At 39.8% G+C, this 25015-nt stretch overlaps 1 protein-coding gene across 1 annotated transcript in view; it reads left to right on the plus strand.

Annotated features, from left to right (window-relative positions):
- Positions 1-25015, plus strand: part of ABCA13 (ATP binding cassette subfamily A member 13) — a 284724-nt gene that overhangs the window by 89132 nt on the left and 170577 nt on the right. Inside the window, 7 exon segments of the mRNA XM_032792446.2 lie at positions 3703-3842; positions 9721-9834; positions 13250-13340; positions 18276-18452; positions 21246-21552; positions 22400-22514; positions 24137-24466. Of these exon segments, the coding sequence (XP_032648337.1) occupies positions 3703-3842; positions 9721-9834; positions 13250-13340; positions 18276-18452; positions 21246-21552; positions 22400-22514; positions 24137-24466 (1274 nt within the window).

The following is a 25015-nucleotide window of genomic DNA, read 5'->3' on the forward strand; positions in this document are numbered from 1 at the left end:
AATAGTTTCAGCTGAAAAACTTTACGTTTCTTGGGAAATGTTGAAATGATTTGTCTTGACAAATCAACATTTCAAAATGATTTTTTGTTGCTTTGGGGAGAAAAAACAAAAGCTTAGTTTTGGTTAGAATGATTTTTAGAATTTTTTGGTTTGTCACCAAACTAAAAAAATCAATTACTTGCTCAGCGCTACTAGTGACATTACTTAATGTTTCTATAGTAGAGTACACTGAAGATGAAAATTACTATAAGATATTACTAAATATTTCTAAATCTACTAGTAACAAAAAATACCCAAAGTAAACTAAAGCCTGGTCTACACTACGCGTTTAAACCGATTTTAGCAGCATTAAACCGATTTAACGGCGCACCCGTCCACACTACGAGGCCCTTTATATCAATATAAAGGGCTCTTTAAATCGGTTTCTGTACTCCTCCCCAACGAGAGGACTAGTGCTAAAATTGGTATTATCATATTGGATTAGGGTTAGTGTGGCCGCAAATTGACGTTGGCCTCGGGGGTATCCACAGTGCAGCCCTGTGACTCTCTGGACAGCAGTCTCGAACTCCCGGATGCAGTGGCCAGGTAAACAGAGAAAAGCCTGTGAACTTTTGAATTATCATTTCCTGTTTGCCCACGCATGGAGCTTCTGATCAGCCACGGTGGTGATGCAGTCCCTAAATCCAAAAGAGCTCCCAGCATGGCCGTACGGGAGATATTTATCTGATCGCTGTATGGGAGACAAATCTGTTCTATCAGAAGGGCCCTCCCGTTAACCAAGGGAAGAAACGAAATGCTAAAGCATTGAAAAAGATCTCCAGGCTACACAGTGTGCGTGACAAGCATAATAGAAAGCCAAAGAATCAAATGGACATATGGAGGGAGAGGGGTACTGGGACTTCAGCTATCCCACAGTCCACAGCAGTCTTCCAAAAAGTATTTGCATTCGTGCTGAGCTCCCAGTGCCTGTAGTCAACAACATTGTCCGCGTGGTTTCGGATATAGCTCGTCATTTACTTCCCTCCGCCACCAGGTTGAAAGAAAAGGAAAAGAAATTCGTTTATTGACTTTTTTCAATGTCACCTAATGCTACTGAATCTGAATGGTAGACGCGATGCTGCAGCCAGTGAGAAGGCAGTATCCGCTGTTCCTCGCCCGCACCCAGTGGCAGACGGTACAATTTGACTGCTATCCGTCGTCCCATACAGCGCGTAAGTCCCTGGCTGGCCTCAGGTGCGCTGGGCTGGGGGCGCCTGGGTAAAATAGGGAATGATTCTGGTCATTCCTCAGTAGCTGGTACAGAAGGCTGGTACGTCCTCATCAATAGCAACTGTGTGGGCTGAGCTCCATCAGCCCCCTCTCGTTCTGTGTAAAGAAAGATTCGTGTACTGCCTGGATTATCATAGTAGTGGGATGCTGGGCTCTTCTCCCCCCCACGCTTAAATGTCCTCCTAGACTGTTCCATAGCAGTCGGAAGCGCTGCCTTATTTTATCTCACTTAACAAGTCATTTCTTTATTCTACATTTCTTTATAGCTCGACACAAATGAGGGAGAATTGCCATGGTAGCCAGGAAGGTTGGGGTGGAGGAGGGAAGCAATGGTGAAGTGGTTGTTTTTAGGGGCACCCCCCGTGAATGGCATCAGCTCATCACTTTCTGCAGAATCTGACACGGAGCAGCTGTGCTCTCTGATACACTGGTTCTCTAGTACACTTGCCCCATATTCTAGGCAGGACTGACTCAATTTTTAGAAACCATAAAGGAGGGATTGACTTGGGGAGTCATTCCCATTTTTGCCTTTGCGCTCCTGGCCGACATCAGCCAGGGACACCCATGATAGCAGTAGACAGTACAAAACGACAGATAACAGTCATCTTATTGCCAATTTACAAAGGCAGCAGACGGTACAGAACAACTGATAACCGTCTCTGCTATCATGCAAAAGCAAACGAATGCTGCTGTGTAGCGCTGCAGTAACGCCTCTGTCAGCGGGATCCAGTACGCATATGGTGACAGTAAAAAAGAATGCTGAATGGGCTCCATGGTCGCCATGCTATGGCATCTGCCAGGACAATCCAGAGAAAAAGGGCGTGAAATGATTGTCTGCCGTTGTTTTCCCTGAGGAAGGAATGAGTGTCGACATTTACCCAAAACCACCCGCGACAATGATTTTTGCCTCATCAGGCACTGGGATCTCAACCCAGAATCCCAATGGGCGGGGGAGACTATGGGAACTATGGGATAGCTACGGAATACCTAACCACAGTGCAACGCTCCGGAAATCGATGCTAGCCTCGGACCATGGAGGCACACCGCTGAATTAATGTGCTTAGTGTGGCCACGTGCACTCGACTTTATACAATCTGTTCTACAAAACCGGTTTATGTAAAATCGGACTAATCCCGTAGTGTAGACGTACCTTAAGCATAGAAATTTAGACCTGATCCTGCAAAAACGAGTTCATTGATTTCAGTGGGGACCCTGTCCACATGTTGCTGATTGCAGCATCAGGACCACAGCTTGCAATGAGGTTAAGGTTACATATCCATCTTAACATGCTTGACTACCAAATTTTGTCTGGGTTAGGGGAATGGATTTTTTAGCTAAGCAGCTGAAATATAGATAGATTAAAAAAAATGAATTAAACATCATACAGGTAAGTTACACATTTGCATCTATCTGCTGCTTTCTGAAATAAGCTATGCTACCTTTCTTGATGAAGAGGCCTGTAGACATTTCACTGTCACGCAAAAGCTGTCTTGTCAAATAGAAAAGACAGTCTTCATTGAATGGCCTAAGAAAGTTCAGAAAGTAAGAAGGTGTATAGCTGCTGGTTAGAACTATGCTTACCTTCCCTTGAATATGGAAATAATTATCAGACTATTATAAATCCCTCATTGGTCTGTAATTTTTAAAGAACTTTTGATCTGTATGAGAATGTATAGCAGTGACTCTTCCCTCTGCATTTATTTTATGTGTGTTTTGCCTGTGTACTTTGACTCCAGAACTGTAATACACCAATACAACTTTTAGGACAGGTGCAGTTTATCCAGTGTTTTCACTAAGACCTGGTCTACACTACACAATTAAGTTGCTGAATAAATCATCCACTTGCACCATCTTACAACAACCTGATTAAGTCATTGTACACAATACAGCCTTCCTCCCACCAATGTAAGTGCTCTTCTACATCAACATAGTAACTCCACCTCCAGGAGAGGTGTAGGGCTTATGTCAGTGTAGTTGGGTGACACAATGTCTGTAGACACTGCATTATTTATATCGGCTGTTGGCTGTCTTGTCAGTTTCATGACTCCATGTGTTTCTGGTAAGAATGCACACCACCAACAGAAGGAGGGTAGTGTGTAATTACTGTGGTGGCTGTAAGTTGATGTAACATAGGTTAACGTAGGGCTGTAGTGTAGACATGCCCTTATAAGATTCTGATCTCTTTGGGAGCTGATTGTTCTCAGCTTAAGTGGGAGTTGTGGATCCCCAGCTCTTCACAGGTTCAAGCACTTGGTGAATGCACTACATCTCTCCAAAGAGCTGTAGTAATGGTTCAGTGAGAATTGAGGATTTTCAGCACCTTACAGAGGCCAAGCCCTAAGTTAAAGTCATAGGCATTATGTTGCTGAATAAATCATCCACTTGCACCATCTCTTAAATATGGTCTCTTTCTCTCTCTTTTTTTTTCCACAGCTCCATTTTGCTTGCAGCTTTATCAGGAAATTTTACAGTCACCTAATGGGGCTTTGGTGTGGACCTTCCTGAAGCCCCTGTTACATGGGAAGATACTGTACACCCCCAACAAAGAAAAGTTTAACATGGTTATAGAAAAGGTGAGTAGGTAAGGAAATGAATAAATCAAATGTCTGTACTTATATGGATGGTAGAAACAATGGGAAGTGTTTCCTTTAAGAAAACTGGCAGGGTTATTTTCCCCCAGATGTTCATCTTGCTCCCACTGCACATACAAAATAACACTAGCATTTGTGTTTCAATTTACTCCATTTACTTCAGTGAGTTTGCATCAGTGTCAATAAGAAGAACTTGGCCCTAAGTTTTGCAGTCCCAGTTCAAGTGAGCCAGGAAAACCATGTTAAAAGTGCTATAGTGAGCCCTTCTGTGTCAAAGTGCAGGGGCTGTACGTAAGTCCTCAGTGAGTAAGGGTTAACTTCTGCTCCACTTCCCCCTCCTTTTGCACAGGTGCTCACAGGAAAGCTGCATGAAGGACCATCTGTTAGTTGTGTATTTGTACAGAGAAATGATAAATGTTAGAACTACTCCTTAACTTCACAATACCTCTTTGTGAATCAGTTAAAATGAAGAACTTAGTTTGGGTGACAGACTATATCACTTGGTCTGCTGAGTTGAATATAATTCATTTTAAAACTTTAGGCTGATTTTAAAAAAAGATGCTGTTTTGATTTTTACAGATGTGAACTCTAAGTGGTGATAAAACTCCGTATGCAAAATTGCATTCTGCATTACAGTGACACCAAGAATAATGCGTTGTAAAGATTTTCACGTTATTTTGCCAATTAGTATGCCACAGCCACTAACTTAATAGGATCCATGATAAGACAGATAAATCTTTCAGCACATGTTGAATCCTATTCTAGATCTTAAGTGAAACGAAGTCTACTCAGTAACAGCACTGAGATTGCCAAGTTATCTTAAATGAGACAATTTTACTTTGTTTTTTTTTCATCTTCTGAAACTACACAGATTCTATTAGATATTATAGCCCAATAAATCTATTAACATGCTTGGACCTTAGACAGTTCCATCAGCTCATTCAAGCTGTCTTATAAAAATAAATGCTAGACTCACCAAATTGCCAATAATAAATTATCTGTTTATTTGTAAACATGGATCCGGCAGGTAGGTCCCTCGATCAAATCCATCTTTACTCTTTCTGTTGCACAGTCTTATTAATTATCATAACCTATGGAAATTAAGGCAAACTAAATTATTATTAACAAATATCCTGAATATTGGTATTGAGTCCAAACCTGCACCCTTTACTTAGGCAGAACTGCCATTGAAGTAGAGGTGCAAGTTTTCCCCTAACATGGACTGCAGGATCATACCCATTCAACTACTATTCCCCGGGAGTAGCGAGGTACATGCTACAAAGAAGGGTGGCATTCAAACCTGTTTGCATTTCCGGATAATTTTAATGTTTTTGTTTCATAAAGTGGAATATCTCATCTCAAGATTACCGAAAACCATTCTGACAATAAGTCATTAAATTTGCTTTCTACCTATGATAAATAAACAATCCTGAGGTCTAAATCAATATTGACCAGTCAAGTTCACACGCGCAATAAATGACTGCATGCCAATTGACATCAGCTAAGTTCAATGAAAATTTTTGTTCAATTCTGAGCCAATCAGAAAGCGTACATCTCTGATTCTTGATTGGTTCATCAGAGGCAATGTGTTTTTCTTGCTATATTCTTGCATCTCCATTTAGGATGAAAGTTTCAAGACAGAGATGTTATATTGAAGAAATTTATAGTCATTGAAAGTTTTTTTCTGATTTTTTTCCGATTAAAACAGAATGTATGTAACAATACATCAAAACAATTCAGAAGTAAAAGTAAGAAAACGAGTCTGACAAACTCATCCTGGTTTTGGATTTCTGCTGCTTTGCTCACCAATCCTTCATATGAAAGGCAAAGCCTTTCTTTATAAATATCAAGCCTTCATAACAAGATAAAGAGGTTTTATTCTACAACTTTAATTGGGTTGTCTCATGAAGTTTGGCTTTGAAAAAAAACCCATTTGTTTCAACTCCCTTCATAATGAAAAATTATATTACAATGAAATGTTTTGACAGGCTGACAAATAACCTCAAAAGGATGTTTCTAGCTTTACCTTATTCACAAAACTAGGAGGTTTATAAAAGGATGAGTCTGAAGGCAATACCAGAGAGGACTTTTGGTGGCATTCAAGTCTCCAACCTTAGCCAAAGCTGCTGTCTAGCACGTCACGTTCTCGGCCTCCTGCAGTCCTGGGATGGAATGTGTTCAGTGTTGATAGGATTTGTCAGGGAGCTGTGAAGCTCTAGCAAGGCTTTACCGAGCTTGTGCAAATTGTTTTGTTTCAAAGGGATTTAACTTGGCAGCTTTTTCCAGGGACAGTAAAAGGTACAACCCAGACACAAAGTCCAGCCCCTGCCCAATTTAATGTCCTTGCTCCAAGGCACGTGGAGGCCGTTGAGCTTTTTAAAGAAAAGGTAAACATTTTTTTTTAACACAGAGAAAATTTTGCCCAACCTCTTTCTAAGAAATAGCTGAACCATTTTGGCTGATGTTTTCCAAAAAAAAAAAAAAATCAGCCCCAGGCAGGCACTTGATGTGCAAAATTTCAGCCTAAGTGATTAAAGTTCGGCAAAGTTATATGGACCTTTAAACAAGGCCTTATAATAGGAATTATCGGGCAGCATTAATAATAGCTGCTTTATATGTGGGGCTGGTAGCACTGCCTGTCTTCATTCTTCAAATACATCTGCTGACCACTGAGAAGACTCTCCACTGAACTCTTCCTTCACAATTTTCCAGGTCTTAAAGGCACAATAACCACACACCAGCCATGCAGTTCTTAACGGTCTGTACACTTTCTCTGTTAGTTTTTAAGTAGAAAATGGTGAACTGGGACTTAAACATTTAGAATATGCCCAAACTTTAACCTTCATTTTATTCTGAATTGAACCTGTACCTTTAGGGTTGATTAAGCTACGTATGTCTCAGTGATAGGCATCCCTCTCTACTCACTTTCCTACTTGTAATGAAGCCCTTGTGGTCTCTACCAGGAGATCTTATTCCCATATGGGCCACCAGCATCCCCTCTCTAAAGCTTAACATCCAGAGGGAAATGTAATTGGTTGCCAGTGGCCATCCGAGCACCTCCTGCACAGCTGATTTGGGGAATGAGTCACCAGTGACCTTTTCCACATTTTTTTGCTGGTTAGGCATGTATCTCCTATAGATATACTTCCAGACTTTGTCTGAATGTAACTTTGTAGAAGGCACTTAAATGCTATGGGATTGTGCCAAAGTTCTGCACTTTTGATAGGAAGTATTAGAATAAATCTACTCCCAATTCTAATTTGCAGCTCAGTGCAGAAGCCCTTTTTGCTAGGGAATGCTGTGCATGACTACCTACCGCCTTCATTAGAGCATAATGAAGAGGTCTGATTCCTAAAAACAACTATGATGGCTACAATATTAACTTAAGCAAAATTGATATCACAGCATTCTCTAAACTTGAGTTGTAGATTTTCTTAATCTGTTATGCAAGGGAGAATAAGACAGATGTTTAAAGATAGTTGAGAGGAAACATAGTCTGGTGATTAAGTACGGCAGTGGGACACACGATTTGGCCCCACAGCAGTGATTTCAGATGGAATATGTTCTTTCAGTTGTTTTTATTTTCCAATCTGTTTGTTATATTAACCTTTATTTTCTTATTATTTAATCAGGCTTGTTAGCTTGACCAAAATACTATACTTAAGGTACTTTGAATACTAATGATTTCCCCTAATGAGAAATTGTGCATAAACATTTGATTGATGTAGTGCACATAGAGGAGTATTCTGAAAGTCACGTTAATTACTTGTATTATCCATTGCCAGTGTTTGCATGTTATATGTAAATATCTGGGTTTTTTTTAACAGAACCAATGGAAGTTTAATTGCCAAAACCAAACATGAACAAACACTTACATGTGTGTAAGGGTGGGGTAGGGAAAGGGGCATAATTTTATTGGCTTGGAATAAATCCTAATGTTCAATAGCCATCAGAGATGGTGGAGTGGTATATTTTACTAGAAAAAATGATGCTACAGACCCTGGTGTGTCACCCCTCCCCGACCCCGCCAAAAAAATGGCAGTGTTCTTTCAGAAGTGTTATCTCTAATAAAACTGATCCTTTTTATTTTGGCATTTGTTCAAGAATCAGCTTGCAACTCAGAAAGTCTCTCTCCACACATGCGCGCACATGCGCACACGTAACCCTTTTCTAATAATCCCCTTGTGTAATCTACTTTTATCATGATAATAATTATCCCTTACAAGCATTAGGACAGAAATGGCCGTAGAATGCAATACTTCAAATAATGCTTATCTGTATTTCCAGGATGAGCTTAAAGCAGTAGCTTAGTGAAGAGCTTATCATAGTTCAATCAAATCTGGAGAAATAATTATTTTACAGATGTATGTATTAATATAACATTAAGACTTTGATCAGTGGTGTACCCATATATTATAACTCATATCAATTTCCTGTATCTGTTTTGCTATTTGCAATCACAGAATCATTAAATTCAACTTTGCTTTCTCTGTCAGTATCAGACTTTATGAATTGTTCATCTGTTATTCCCTAAAACACATTAATACCTCAGTTGTGTCACATAAAATCATTTCTATGAACCTATTATTTATATAACTTTTAGAGTTGGTCAAAAAATTTTTCATGAAGTAATTTTCTGAGGGAAAGTGCAATTTAGTGAAAATTAAAACATTTCGCACCAACGTGTACGTTTAGATGACATTTTGTCAGGAAAATGTCCAAATGAATTGTTTAACTTTCTCATTTTGTTTCAATGCCGTAATGCTTCATTTCAATAATACTAGCATGCTTTATTTTGACTTAAATATTTAATCTACATATTACATTTAATATTATACCAATTCAGCATTACTGAAACAGGGTTTCTGAATAATTTTTCAGGGAATTTCAATGCTAAAATTCTTTCCTAGTTTGTGATTAATTTGCTCATCTTATCAGGTCCCTTCTTTGGTATTCCCAAGTGACATTGGTACATGAATGCAAACCCAGCTGCAGACACCTTGAGTGATGGTGGAACACACTGAACCTTTTTGTTGACTGGGTCATGTGCAAAGCTCAGTCCAGTCACTCCTAGATCTGACTAAATGGGAAAAGTTAATTGATTTGCTGATCCTTTTGTGAATAAAATCACTGAGATTGAGTCATTGTGATTGTGAAGTCATGTTATTCATGACTCATTTGTATTTGGAGAAACCATCCATGTTTGTGAAAACTGAATGTTTTTCAGTTTTTACCACCAACTTTCTAAAAATTCATACTAGAATGTGCATTATTCACTCTTCTGTCATTCAGAGCCCATGCTTGGGTGAGGGCAGAAGGAAAGGAATTGACTGCTCCTCCTTACAGTCAAATGAGAGGATCCCTAATTCTGCTTTCTTCCTTACTGGACCTTGCTAGATCTCTCTGACTCAATCAGCACCAAAATTGTCCTCAGGGTTGTAGGAGCTGTATGTTGCATCCAGATATACCACTTCTCCCTCCCAGATAGTTGGTGATGTGATTGAGAAAGAGGCTTTAATTTGAACTTCTTTTATTTTTTGACTGACTCTCTCACTAAAGCATTTTGTGGTACCCTCTATGAAAGGCACTTTATAAAAATAAATTGTATATTATAACTCTTCATGTGGGGAACATGAACACAGCAGAAAACCTTTTCTTTGATCTGTTAGTCTTTGAATAACAAAAAATATCATTTTTTATTTCTTTTGAAGATAAAAGGAAACACAGTGCATTTACTTCTGACAATTAAAGTTGACATTCACAGGAGTTTCAGGAGATCTGAACCATACTAGTTGCTCCTCTTTCCACGGGAATTACTGTGTGCAGTTTTCATTTCACTTGGCTTCATTTCTCCCTTTAGGCTAATCACACATTTGGTTTTGTGGACAACCTGAAGATTTATTCTGAGGCATGGCTGAGGATGTCTGAGGTTTTTGAGAGCAGTGAAAACTTCCTCATGGTCAATCAGCTCCAGGTTGGTGAATTGTGGATGACTTCCTACTTTCCAATACTAGCCACAGAGACAAATAATTGAAGAATTAAAGTAGCCTGTAAAGAAGTGGTAATTCTAGAAATACTAGATCACTATAGGAAATGGAGTTCTGGATCAGCCTTTACAAAGGTCCTGGCTCTGAGTTGAAGGAATTACCAGAAATTCTGCAGAATAGTGGTAATGGTACAGTCAGCACAGACATGAGTTTTTCTTATGAGTGGCACTTGAAGACAGTATGTCTGCAACAGCAGGTCCTGCTGAATTTTAGATTATAGACCTACAATGGGGTGGTCCTGAAAATCTTTTCAATTTTAAAGCAACTAAAATAAGTATTTACCTCCCTCTCTGCAGTATTACCGTGTGATATTGGAAATACAGTGAATAGTACGACAGCGAATAGTCATTTATCTAAGTAGTTCTCAAACTTTAGCAACCCAAGGACCCCCATTTTGATTTAAAATTTTTTGTTCCCCTACTTAACCCCAGGACCTGCCCCCACTCCACCCCTGCCCCTTCTCTTCCCAACTCCTCCCCCCGAGCACGTTCTATCCCCGCTCCTCCCCCTCTCTCCTAGTGCCTCCTGCTGGGAGGGAGGGGGAAGAGTTGATCAGCAAGGCGTGATTCTGCCTTCTCTCCCAAGTGCACCCTGTCTCCGCTTCTCCCCCGCTCTCCTAGTGCCTCCTGCATGCTAGGAAACAGTTATTCTCTGGTGTGGTGGAGGTGCTGCGAGGGAGGGGGAGAAGTTGGGGGAGGAGTTGATCGGCAGGGCCCGGGGACCCCCCAGGGGTCCATGGACCCCAGTTTGAGAAATGCTAATCTAAGACAATTGGAAAGTTTTTAAATACTCTTTTCAGCTTGACCTTGCTTAATTCTCATAATTGTCTCCCCCAGTGTAATCAGGTCTCACACGGATAATGGAGGAAGTTTAAAATGCAACAATAGCAGTGACTGCATAAACGTGGCACCTGGTTAATAGTTCTTTCTGTGTGTTTCCAAGTCATAGCTTCTTTCTTTAGTCACTCAAATGTAGTTTTGGCACTTTTTACTCTTCACCATCTGCAGAGCCATTAAGCTGTGGAAGAATAAACTGATGCTCATGCATCAACAATAGAATTGTTAACTAAGATTCAATTAAGGAATGTTATTTGCGATCCCTGAAAGGCCTTGTGGAGCTAATTGTTATGCCTTTTTCTTGGAAACCGAGCAAATGAAATGTAAAAATTGAGACAATGAACATGGAAACTGAAGATGGTATTTTCCAGATAATAATGTTTGTACGACTGCTAGTAATGCAATGCTCCAAAATGATGTATTTTACAGAACAAGTGAAAGGAGAAGTCTCTGTCCTAGCTAATTTACATTAAATGTATAGCTGTGACTCAGTGAGTTGGGGTAACAAGGGGTGAGGAAGGGAAAAGATATACAACAATAAGGTGATATGGGTACTTATTTTAGACGTGCATATTTTCATGTATCTGCTAAGTACAAGGGGCCAGAGACTGATGCTCTTGTTCATGCTGAATAGTACTTTATTCCACTAGTAATCCCACTGAAATCAATGGGGTCACCCACGAAATAAGGCTCTATTGTACTTAATCAAGGGGATCAGAATTGGAGAGAAAGTCCGACCCAGTGGTTCGGGCACTAGCCTACTCTCTGCCAGAGACTGTTTGTATTACCTGGGGCAAGTCATTTAGCCTCTCTGTGCCTCAGGTCCCCATCTGTAAAATAAGGCAATGTTATTATCCCTATCTTACAAGAGGGTTGGGAGGACAAATACACTAAAGATTTGTGAGGTGCTTAGATAAAACCATGATGGGGGCCATATTAGTACCATTAAATAGCCTGTAAGTAAAAATAATAACCTTTTAAGATATCGTCTCTCATCCTTCCCATTGTATTACCTTAGTACATTAGCAAATACTATATACTACCCTGTCTGATTATTCAGATCTCCACTGGTGTGGGTTGCCTGTTAGAAACCATTACTTTTACAAAGGTATCCAAGACTAAAAATGAGAAAAATATACTGGCAGGATTCTGCCAGCTTGGTGATGCAATTATGGTTTATAGTGCACAATATATATTCTGTTTTGAGTGTGCAGAGTGGCTAGGTACTTTGCGATAAAGGAGAAATTATTCACTTGAGTCTTCACTAAATCATTTGAATACAAATAAGTATTCAGGAGGACATAGAAACAGAAATCCATCAAATTCTCCTGATGTTTAGAATTCAGACTTTGATGCTGAATTTTGGAATGTGAAATGTTTGTGCTACAGACATTCACATAAATGATATGCTATACTATACTACTGGGAACTTGCCATATTTCTAAGTACAGAAAGGGAGATTGTGTTGGACCCAGGAGATAGCACTTGAAATGTCTTTCATCTAGCATTGAATGATTTTAATTAGTAAACCATTGTCTTAATGATTCTGCATTCTGTCAGTGCCAAATTCGTAATATTATAAGAGCTGGTCATTGACAATCCATTAAGGGCCAGAGCCTGTAAGCCGTGACTGCCCTGAGCTCCCATTGACCTTGGGTTTGTTTATAGGAGTGGATGTTTTAATCAGTGGTTCTTGGTACCCAAAGCCTAATCTTTAGTTGCATCTGATTATGAATTGTATCTGCCATTTTAGAGCTACATTTACTTCCACTACATACAAACCGTGTGTTAGCTCACTAATACTATAAATTATTGACATCTAAAATGTGGAATCTTGAAGCTGAGTTTATAGAAAGTTTTCTACAGTGGACATCTTATAAAATATTTTTTTCTTTTTACTCTTAGTTAAGGTATGTGCAGAGGTTAGCGATATTCTCCACTTAACGAATCTACCTAACATCAGGTTATAAGTTTTGGGTCTTTGTCATATGTTTGAAAAATGTTTGGCTTCATTGATTGAGAGCAAATATTTCGTTTCCCAGTAACTCTCAATTCTGATTAGGGCAGCAGTTCCTCAGGGAGAGTTTGAAACAACGGGAACAGATGATTTTTTTTTTTTTTTTTTTTTGGAATCCCTTTGCTGATCTTAAACAGCCAATTAAGAAAAGCCTATAATCTCAGTGGTGGTTTAATAAGGGAAACAAAAGAAAACAAGATGATGGACACTTATGGTATGATATATCAATCTGTCATTGGCATTTACTTAGTTCCCATTCATATAGTATCTAATTGTCTCAGAATCTTCAGTGTATTTCTCCTCATACTTCCATGAGGCCTTTTACAGATGAGGAGCTCAGGCACAGATACTAAGTGACATACCCAAGGTCACACAGAGGAAATCTATGGCTGAGAAGGGAGATCTATGACTCTGTGTGTGTATATAAAAAAAATCCAGCAACTCTGAATATCACAGATGCTATCTTGTAAATCATTTCTCTTACTTTAGGAAGCTCTCCAAAACAGTTTTATAAAGAACTTCATTGAAAGTCGCTTGAATATTGATGTGGGGAATCTCATTGGAAAGCTGCAAGAGTATGGTAGGTATATCTACAGATGGACACACAAGATTTATTATCCCCACGACGTTGTGTTTGACTGAAATTTAGCAGTAATAACTCTTGGTTATGATTCACATTGGCTTTACTTAGATAAAACTAAAAGTACATTTTACAATTATCTCATTTTAGTTTCAAACATTTTTAATATTGTTTGATCATTTATCATCTTGTAAAGAAATGCTGTTCCTTTTGCTGCATCTTGCCTCATGTCCATACAAGTAAAACCCATCCATTTCACTAACAGATAAAGATTAATAGCTTTAAAATAACAATTCCCTTATTTTATAAATAATTTGAATCCAGTTCTTTCCCACGTTATGGGCCTGATCCTTTCAAGAATTGAACACCCACAACTTTTATTGGTCCAAATGAGAGTGGCAAGTGGGGCTGAGTGTAGAAAAAGGATTCTGTTTCACAAAAAAATTTGAGGGTCTGACATTTGTTTCTATTTCACATTGGAATGAAAATGAGATGTTTTGAAATATTTCATGTAAAAACATGAGGACACAGAATAGTCAATAGCCTGATGGCCAGGGCACTTATCTGGGATGTGGACAACCCAGGTTCAAGGGCCTGCTCTGCCTGGTTTGGAGTCATTCTTTCACTTTTGCTTGTTGGGGCTGATCCGTTTTGAATAAATAGGAAAATATCCATTGTGTCAGAGAGGAGGAGACCGACTACATAATCTGATGATTAGTGCACTCACCTTTCATGTAGGAGACCTAGGTTCAAATCTGACTGGTTTGGAACACAGACTTGATCCAGGTGAGGGCCTTAACCACTGGGTTATTCTGGTTAAGAACAGAAATTCCAATGTGTACCCAAGAAACTGTTTCAATGAATCGGCATTCTCTGACACCCAAAAATTTAATTGAAAAATTCTCAACCCACTCTACTTGCAAGTGCTTATTACCTCTTGGGATCAGGACCATAGTGTTTCTTGGGCATTTGATTCTGTAGCAGAAAGTGCAGAAAAAGTACGTGATTCTGCAAGGTTCTGTGTGCCTCCTCAGAGGTGCTAAATGCCTTCACCTTCAGTGAAATCCAATGAAAATTGACTCAGGACCTTACACGACAGGCTCTCAGGTAAGTAACTAAACAGTAAGTAATACTGTGCAAAGTTTTCTGTCTTAGTATCACTAAATTATTTGAAGGAAAATGCAGGCGAGGATATTTATTTAGTAAGCTCTGAAACTTCCCCAAGGATTTTACCTTTTCATATATTTAGATGTTAGTCCCATGTAAATTATGCAGCTTGTGAAATATTGCTTTTACTTACAGAAACATTAAATATGCAATATCCCAAGCACGTAGCAAGTCAGTTGATATTTCTCATGCTCAAATATTTAAATGATTAAGTTGTAAGAGAAAATTTTAAAAAATGATGTATTATTCAAAATAAGGTCTTCTAAAGATCACCTAGGGGAAAAATCTTTGGTGACATACATGTATGCTTAACCCTGTTAGTGCTAGGTTACTAGTATTAGGAATATTCAAGCCCCTAAGACGCTACAAAACCAATAATACTATATAAAAAATTCCCCTCTCGCCCTATGGGTGGTATGTGTCTTCCTCAACCTCGGGTCCTCTACCAGAGGCCTGGGAGTTTGAGGGTTCTGCGCAGTATCTTAGCTGTTCCTAGCACTGCACTCTTCTGGACAGAGAGCTCTGATGTTGTTCCTGGGATCTGTTGGAGCCACTCACCCAGCTTAGGAGTCACAGCCCCGAGTGCTCCTACCACCACTGGGACCACTTTGGCCTTCACTTTCCACATCCTCTCTAGTTCCTCTTTCAGGCCCTGGTACTTCTCCAGCTTCTCATATTCCTTCTTCCTGATGTTGCTGTCACTTGGCACTGCTATATCTATCACCACCGCTGTCTTCTGGTCCTTGTCTATTACCACGATGTCTGGTTGATTGGCCAGTACCTGCCTGTCCGTCTGGATCTGGAAGTCCCACAGAATCTTAGCCCTGCTATTCTCCACAACCTTCTGTGGAATCTCCCATCTGGTCTTGGGAGGGTCTAGCCCATACGCTGTGCAGATGTTCCTGTACACAATGCCAGCCACTTGGTTGTGCCGTTCAGTGTATGCTGTTCCTGCCTGCATCTTACATCCTGCCACTATGTGTTGGACTGTCTCTGAGGCCTCTCTGCACCTTGGGTCCTCTCTAGTGTGGTAGACCCCTGCTTCAATGGATCTGGTTATTCTCTCCAATATATATATATATATATATATTTCTTCTGTGCCTTCCTGTTGGGTAAAACAGTAGATATTTGTATGGTATTCCCACTCCTGTTCCATTGCTTGTGTTCCTTCTGAATCCTTTCCACTGATACTGGCTTGCCTTCTGATTCTCAGTACATCTGTTTCACTGTTTCGTCTCACAACTGCCTCTCTTCCTGATCCTTATTCATCCCTTCTTCACTAACAGCGCTGCCGTCCATCCAGATCAGTTTAGTGCATTTCTGCTTCTCTGCCGTCTCATTGCAATACCTGCTGTACCATCACTCAGGTGCACTGAGTCCCAATCTTATGTTAATAAGTTAATGACTCTTACCAAGTCAACTCACCACCTAATGTTTTTAAGGATTAAACACTCAATTTTTTTTTAAAGCATTTAAGAAGCTGAAAGCTCACATTGGACCTCCCAGTACCTATTTTTCACTCCTCAAACATGAATAATTATTTACTGGGAGATTAGCGAGTTTTGTGGGTGTGTTGGACTTTCCTCATCAGTTTCTGTTAAATCCAATTGCAGTAAGAATTGTTTTCAATTAAAATTGCCCCGTGCTCTAAACCCATTGTTGTGATTATTCTCTCCAATATGATTAGCACAATCTACAAAAAATATATGCAGATCTGAACTCCTCCAAAGGCTGAGGATGTTCACACTCCTGGTTTTGATGGAAGCTTATTTTTAGAGCGAGGCCAACTGTGAAGTTTCAGATCCAAACATCACTAATGCTCGGAGGTCCTCCAAACCAGGGATTTCTGCAGCCCAGCATCTCCCACAATACTATTACAACTGGGCTGATCCCATTCACTCCGCAGTTTCTGGAAGTGGTTCCCAGGTGCAGCACACCTCTTTCTCCTGCATGCTGCCAGATCTTCTGCTTCCATGGCAACAGTCAAGTGATAGTTCATTTGCTCTCACCTTTTCCTTTTGTCTTTATGATTTTCTAACCATTTTGGGACAGTAACAAGCTTTTTATTTGTTCCAAGCCTCTTTCCTGGTACAGGCTTTGTTCAGTGTTGTGGTTACAACCACCCAGCACCTCTCCTGCAGTAGCTCCCTGCTGAGCTCCTCTGTCCCCTTTCAGGCCTGGCAGAGCAGCTGAGCAAGCACTGGGCAAAGTCCAACAGGTGCTCTATAGGGGAGGGAGTTTTCCGAGGCTTGACAGAGGGCAAGTTATGCCCAGCTGCCCCCAGTTACCTGACCCTAGCTGGGACAGGCATGATGGGGCCCCATGCTCCACAAATAGACATAACTCCACCGAAGAAAACCCAACCAGGAGCCCCAGAACAGAAAAGGGGCAGGCTCTGAGGAGGAGGAAGACTTCATTCAGATGACCCAGGCAGTAAATCCTGGAGTGACCCAGGACCACAGATTAGACCTCAGCAGGGCTGTCACACCCTCCCCCCAATCTTGAAATGGGTCTCGAGCATCTTGGGAAGAGTAGCAGCGCTCATGTCCAGCCCTTGTCCTTCCCAATTTGAATCAGGGAGTGCTGTTAATGAGACCCCATTTCCTGCTCTGGAGGAGAGGGACCCAGAAGGGGAAGACTTAGATGGAGAAGTTTCTAGAGAGCTCTAGACTCTGAACAAGGCAAGTCACAGAAGATTACACTCTGGCCACAGCTAGGTAGTAATGCCTGCCAAGCATGCTGAAAGGTCAAAAAAGCCCCAGAAGAATTAAATGGGGAAGAAAAAGTCCACAAAGTCCAAAAGGTACTCATCTTCTGACTCAGACTCCTCTTCCTCTATGGAGGAAGAGAGCTCTCAGGCTCCAAATCTGAGCAGGACTTGGGATAAATGCAACAAATGTTTTGTTTCAATCCTGAGAAGTTTGAGGCAATGCAATTCTCTGCCCAGGCTATGACTTCCAACTCAACAGCCAGGAAGCATATGGGATTTTGTCCCTGGAAGGTAGATGCTCCCTCCAAGCAAGTCCTGTGCTCCTCTTTGTTCACAGGATCTCTCCTCCTTGGAGAAAAGGTAGATAAGATAGTGGCAGAAAATGCTGCAGAATCAAAGCAGGCTGTCCTCTCTCCGCTGAGAAGTCTAAGAAGGGATTATGAGCACGCTTTCAGGCAGACACATCCCTTTCACCCATCCTCCTCACAGAAGTACCAGATGAAGAATACCCAGTTGCACCAAGACAGGATTTGGAACTGGACTCAAGCAGAAACTGGAGGACAGGCCTTGTGTGGGCAGCCCTTGCCTTATGACTTTTATAAAGTCCTGTGTGGATTTCAAATATGACCTCCTCCCCAGATGGAAACTCTTCTGGCTGTCCCATGAGTAGAGTCACTCTCCTGTATATCTGCTCTCCCAAGAGCAAGGGGATGGAATTGGTACCTATAGGGGTGAATCTGGCCCATAAAATTCACTATTCTTTTATCTCATAGTCAAGGAAATCTTTCCAAAATTGTGATACCCATAGCATTCTCACTGCCCTGGAATGGAATGCGAAGTTAGGGGGGAACTTTATGCATCTATAGGATTTAAGAGCATAGTCCTACAAGGTTGTACTTGTGCTCCTCAATTTCCTAGGCACTTCTGATAATCTCTCCTTTTAAATGATATTTTACAAATAATTTTATGTTTCTACAATACTTTTACAAGAAAGCATGGCTCTACCTTCTATATGCTTCCTTGAAACCAATAGTTCCCAATGTGTTTACTCTTCTCAGAGTCTTTGATGGAGAAAATGTTCAATAACTCAGTGACTGAGCAGATTAACCTATTGGCACAGCTCATGGTAAATATCTCCTCCTGTGTGTTACTGGATCGCTTCCAGCATCTTGAATCTGTGGAGAAATTGGAGGCGAAGGCACAAGAGCTCATGCAACAAAATAATTTCTTGGCAAGTAAGTATCTCATTTAAAATACGTACTGACAAGAAACTGCTGACTTCATAAAATGATCATTCCCATATTTCCCTGTTACAAGGGCGCTTCAGTGACATGGCAGCCACGAAGATGGGGCTTAATAAACACATAGAAAACACATATCATACAAGCACAATAAAATAATTTTAAAAAAGCACATTTGCCTGATAAAAAATATATCTGTGATTCTTGAACACTGTAATGGAAGCAATAAAAACTAGTGATATTACTATTATAACTGAGGAATCACTGCTAAACAAATCCTTAGAGTCAGTTATATCTAATAAATATGATACCAGGAACAACAGATAGTAATATAATATACAGCGAAAGTGGAATGAGGCCATAGAATGAAAAGACTTGAAAGCAAAATATAAAAATGAGGTTACTTTGTTGCTTTTTTAAGACAGCATCACCTAGTTTTTCTTCCTCTGATTTTTAAATTTCATATCCTTTGGGGTTGCAGAAGAGAGTTAAGAAAATTAATCTTTGTAGGAAGCTTGTTTGCCTAGGACGGTAACTTTCAAATCATCTAATTTACTCAGGCTAAGTTAATTCTTGAGCAAGTTCTATTGTTTCTTCTGCTCACGTCTCTGTCCCACCTCCTTAAAATGCCTCCTCCACTGCTGGAAATCTGCATGTTGTGCTGATAAGGCCGTAAGAGGAAGCAGGAGAGCAGTCATTCACTATTGTAGAAATTCCTTTTCCCTGCCTGAAGTGTTCCCTCCCAGTATGTAGCACTCACTAGAGAGGAGAGTGAAATCCTAGCCCCATTGAAGTCAATAGGTACTTGGCCAGTGACTTCAGTGGGGCTAGGTTTTTATCCATTTAAAAAAAAAATTAATTTCTGCATTTGACTAAGTTGCGCACTGAAGGCCCCAGGGCTCATGGGAGTTGTAAGATAAGTCATGGTAAAGCAGAGATGGGGGTGAGACCAATTAAAATCTAGACATGAGACTAGTACTCAGAAGATCTGGGTCTATTCCCAGTTCTGCCACAGATAAGCTGTGTGATCTAGCTCACGTTACATAATCTATCAAAAGTAGGTCCTCCTTTCCCTCCAAGGATGGCAGTCAGGCGACCTTCGCCAGCATTTCTGCGGGTGGTCTGCCGGTCCCATGCCTTCAGCATACCCGCCACCGAAGCCACGGGACCAGTGGACCTCCCGCAGGCATGCCACGGTGACCGCCACGCCACCCCCTGTGGCTTGCTGCCCCACAGGTGTGGTGGAGTAGGGCTGGCTGAGCAGCTCCTTAATCCCTTGTTGCCCAGTGTGTGGTTTGTAGATCCCATCACACCTTTTAAAAGAATACAAGGGCAACTTTTTTCTCTTAATCAAGAAGGAAAATATAGCAGAGTAATAGAGATAGGAGGAGCCTAGTCTATTGGTACTTTGTCTGACTTCATCTCTCCAGCTTCAGAAAGTGGGTTGACCCATATCCTTGTTACACTGTTAGAGGGTAATCTAAAATATTAATTGTGGCAAACATCATTATGGCGAAGCAAGTTATTCCATATGCTCTTTGCCTGAAATTCAAGATTGAGGAATTTTAAAATCAACCTCTGAGGAATACTCCCCAGTCCATGAAGTATTATTCCAAAGTTTTGTCTAAACTATAGTGGCACAGCAACGGTGATGCTGCTGTATTGCCGTAGTGTAGATGCTTCCTACATCAATGGAAGGGGTACCTCGGAGAGGCTGCAGGTAGTTTGACAGAAGAAATCTTTCATTGATCTTGCTGCATCTATACAGAGGTTAAGTTGACCTAGCTACATTGTTCAGGGTGCAAAATTTTTCATAAGCCTGAGTGACAAAGCTGAGTTGACCTAATGTTTAAATGTAGACCAGGCTTCAGATGGCCAAATTCATTGCATGTTTTGCCTAATTAAGGACTTTAGAGTTTGGCCCAGGAATGGGAACATTTTAATTAAAAATAAAGCAAGTCTGGAGAACAAGTTCTAGAGGACAAAGAACAAGGAAGTTTTTCTTAAGATTTTTCTCAGGCCTGCAGAAAAATGGGTAATTTTAGATCTTAGAAGGCTTAGTACTGAGAAAAAAATATCAAGCTCTTTGACTGTGTTAACATTAACAGTCAAAAGTGCCATTTGGTAGTTAAAAAAAAATGCATTCGGTGGTGACTATAGACTTGAAGAATTTCATGTTTCCATGCTGGAATCCCACCAGCAAGAATCTCAGGTTTACAGTACAAGGAAGTAATATACCAATACCACATTCTTTAAAAGAAGACAATGTGGCCTTTTTGAAGATGGATGAGTGACTATTCATTGGCAGCATCCTAGCACAAACATAAGACACAGGACACAAAAAAGACAGGAATATAAAGCATTTCCAACTACAGTTGGACAGAATTTTCCAGATGAAAGCTTTTTTTGGCTAAAAACCCAAATTCTTGTTGGCTGGAAACATTTTGTAAATGTGTCAGTTTTTATGTCATGGTTAAAAAAAATTAAAATTGAAATTATTTTGATATTTTTATAATGAAACATTTTGATTTTTTGATTCAAAACGTCTTTTTAGAAACATATATATAAAGTTTTAACACAATATTTTGTTGGACCTGAAATAATTTTTTTTTTAACTTTTTGGATTGCCAAAATTTTTTGTTTAGGGTAAAAACAAACAAACAAACAAAGCCATACAATTTTGATTTTTTTTTTTTGAATGGATGATGATAAAAATCAGTTATTCACACAACTTTATTTCCAATCCATGAAACACCGTCTTGATCTTGTTTTCCATTCTTTGATCAGGTATTATATTCAACACCTCAAGTAACAGGAGACGCAGAGAAAATTCTGCTAGCCTCCTCCCACAACACATTTCATATACAATTAGAACTAGTGTTCTGTACAGCATGAGAACAGATCTGCTAAAAAACCCAATGTGGAAATCCCATCCCCAAAACCTCCCAAGTGACGGGTTCAAATACAATCACATCTTCGTTCCACTTCAAGACATGATTGAAAGAGCCATCATTGCGGTACACGCTGGAGCAGATGCCTCTGAGCCAGAAATACAAGCGCAAGCTATGCCATATCCATGCCATACCAGTGACCTGTAAGTAAACATCCTGCTTTTGAACCTAGTGTGGCACTCTCAATAGTGTGGTTGTGATCTGTCTGAGCTTTACAAAGGGGTTGGAAAGCTGCCAGATCCCCCCAGCTGGTGATTGCCCCATTAGGGCATAGAACCAGTGTGGCTGGCTCCTATGCATTGCATTCTGCCATTCTTGGCAGAAGGAATAGGGGGAGAAGAGGATATTGTAAAAGCTCACTGAGCAATTCCTATATGGCAGACAGCCCCCTTTGGGAGCTCTTAGCAGCACGTGTACTTTAGGGAAGCCCAAAGGTTGTTCCAAATTACACTGGGGTTGGAGCTATCTTAGGGATTAGCTCAATGATCACGCAGCAGAAACGAGCTCCTGTGCGATTTCTCCCCTCTATTATGGATCACAGAGGCCGAGAATCTGTCCATTGGTTTGCAGTGGGGATTTAGTATTTAGCTTATACAAGCAAAAGATAAAAGTAGATAACTGAAATGCAAGCCACAAACACTGGAGCAAAATTTGCCTTGTAAACATAACAGGCACTCCAAATACTTTTATTTGCAATTAGCACCTTGCAAAACATTAAAATAATTTGGGAATTTTATTCTTCACTACAAATAGAGTGTCACAGTCTTGGAGATATGCTTTACAGGTTCCACTGATTCTATATTTTACCATTAAATTATAGTGTGTATGTTTAACTACTAGCAGCAAAGAAAGTATTGTTACTATACTTGAGTAAAATCACATCCTCAATAATTTTTAGATATTGTAATATTTTCTGAGTATTAAAATATTAACTTTCTGCTTCTACATCTTTCTCCTTTGAGTCTTACACATATATTTTTGCTTGAACAGGTTCTTGAACAATATTGGTTTCTTTTTTCCACTCATAATGATGTTAGCATGGATAGTATCTGTTGCTGGCATGGTCAGAAAACTGGTTTATGAGAGGGAAATTCGTCTTAAAGAGGTAACAGTTAGCTGAGCCTTTGACTGTAAAACTGGTTTAGAGGGGTATACCGAAAATGCACATTAAACTTTAGGAGAGATGGTTTTGTGGATAATAATGCATCTGCTTTGTCTTTCACTCTCTCCTGGGCCCTTAATCTGAGTTCCAGTTGCTAAATAAGATTCACAGGGATATTGCTTGGAGTCCCATTGGTCTGCAGAGATTTATCTCTGTTGAAATAAAGGAGAGCAGTGAATGACAGAATTATGAAATTTAAAGCAGAGCACCTTTCTTTGAAACAAGTCTTGCAGATAGAGATCTCAGTCTTCCATGGTGCTGAATGCCTTCAATTTCTGTTATGTTTATCCATCCTCAAAAAGCAACCACTTTCATTCAGAATGACCTTTTATTTTAGATTAGGAGAACAACAAAGCAAGAAAAGTAGGGTCTCCTTGAGGTACCCTGAACTGAGTAAAAGTGGCTGGGGATTTTAGTCTTTAGGTATTTAAAGTACGCAGAGAAAACAAAGGCATAATGGTTACATAGACAAATAATCACAGCTAAAACCGAAGTCAAGAAGACAAGTTTCTGGCACTCAGGAGGTGCTCAGCATTTTGCAAGATTGAGACCTTAAAGCCACTTATTTTAGGTATGGATATAACACTTAACTCACAAGAATTCAAGTGCTATTCTAGGTTCTGCTGAAGACTTCCTGTTTGACCTTGAGCGAAACATTTAACATCTCTAGACTTTGGTTTTCCAAAGTGTAAAATAGGGCATATCTACTTTGCAGAGGTGTTTTAAGTAATAACTCACCAATGTTTTCAAGGTGACTTTTAGAAAAACACTAGAGAAATAGTGTATTATAATCCTAAAAAAGTGTTTTGTTTTGTTTTTTGAATGGTAGGCTCAGATACATATGACAATTATTTCTGGCCATATGAGCAATGTTAAATCTGAGAATTTCACGAACGTATGCAAAAGATTAGTTCATGGTGAAAATTTGTCCTTTTTCCTATCACCTTTGCAAAATTTTGCAATAGGCAAAATTGGAAATTTCCCCAAATTCACTTCTGGATGGGAAGTAACACATTTTCTATTCAGAAATTGCCTTTAAATTCAGCAAGAAAACAGTGAAAATAAAGGAAAGGAAGTGTTTCATATTTTTACGATATTCTAATTTTTTTTGCATAGTACTTTAGTCTTAGTCTCTGATAATCATTAATAGTCTTGCATTATTTTTATGGTTATAGTGCTTTTATATTACTACTGTTATTTTATAGTAGTGACATAGATGTGTGCGGCACTTGAAAGAATAGAGGTGGATTCTCTACTCGAGAGGTTACAATCTAAGTGTCTGATCCTGCAAACACTTGCTCATGAATGTGCATAATCCCTTTGTAGTCAATAGGGTTACTCATATGCATTATGCTCAAAAGCAAGTGTCTCCAGAATTGGACCTTAAATTAAGATGAGAGCAACAGAAGGAGTTAATAGCACATGAAGAGAGAATGGGAAAAGTATAACACAGGGGTAAGGATAATAGGATTACGTGGTCACTTGGGATGCTAGCGCATATCTCTTGATGGTTAATTTTTTTTTAAAGTTGTGACTAATTATAAAATGTCTCTCCGCTCTTGTAGTATATGAAGACAATGGGTGTGAATCCTGCCATTCACTTCCTGGCCTGGTTTCTGGAGAATGTCATTGTGCTCACTATAAGCAACTGTGCTCTGGTCATCATTTTAAAAGTTAGCGGCATCTTTGTGTACAGCGATGGCTTCCTAGTCTTCCTCTTTCTCCTCGATTTTGGAGTTGCAGTTGTTATGCTAAGCTACTTGTTGGGTGCATTTTTTAGCAGTGCCAATACAGCAGCTCTCTGTGCCAGCCTTATATATGTGATCAGCTTTTTACCTTACATAGTTTTGTTGGTCCTGGAGAACCAACTTAGTTTTGCCCTCCAGATCATTACAGTAAGTATTTCTTTTTAAAAACTGTTGATTGATTCATTTCCATAATTATGTGACCTTTAGCAAATCCCCTCATTATCCTGTCCAGAGGTTGCTACTTTGCTCTTACATCTCACTGACGTTTCATGGCTTTCCTAGATAGAAACCCAGTCAAGAAATACAGCTTTGAACACAACAGAGTGGAATCTAAAATCAATGTTCAAAGAAATTGACAGAACCCTATGGAAAGCATAAGGCTCCATATTTCCAATGCAGCATGCATGATAGAAAAAGATACATTCTTACAGACTTCTTTTTACAAAAAAAGACTAGTTTGGAAAATTAATGTTCTCTCAAATAGTGGATGACATCCCATCATAGAATTAGTGGCTATCCTGGGCAGAAAAATGAGTATAAAACTTACCAGTGAAGTGTAGAAATTGTTCCTTTGTTTAAAGTACAACTACAGGACAAACAGATCTGTAAGAATGCATACTGCACATCCTGCTCTTTGAAGAGAGTACTATGTATGGGGAAAAGAATGAGATTTCCTTTAAAATTCTACTATTGAAA

This window comes from Chelonoidis abingdonii, chromosome 2 (genome assembly GCF_003597395.2).
Source record: "Chelonoidis abingdonii isolate Lonesome George chromosome 2, CheloAbing_2.0, whole genome shotgun sequence".
Classification (NCBI taxonomy): Eukaryota; Metazoa; Chordata; order Testudines; family Testudinidae; genus Chelonoidis; species Chelonoidis abingdonii.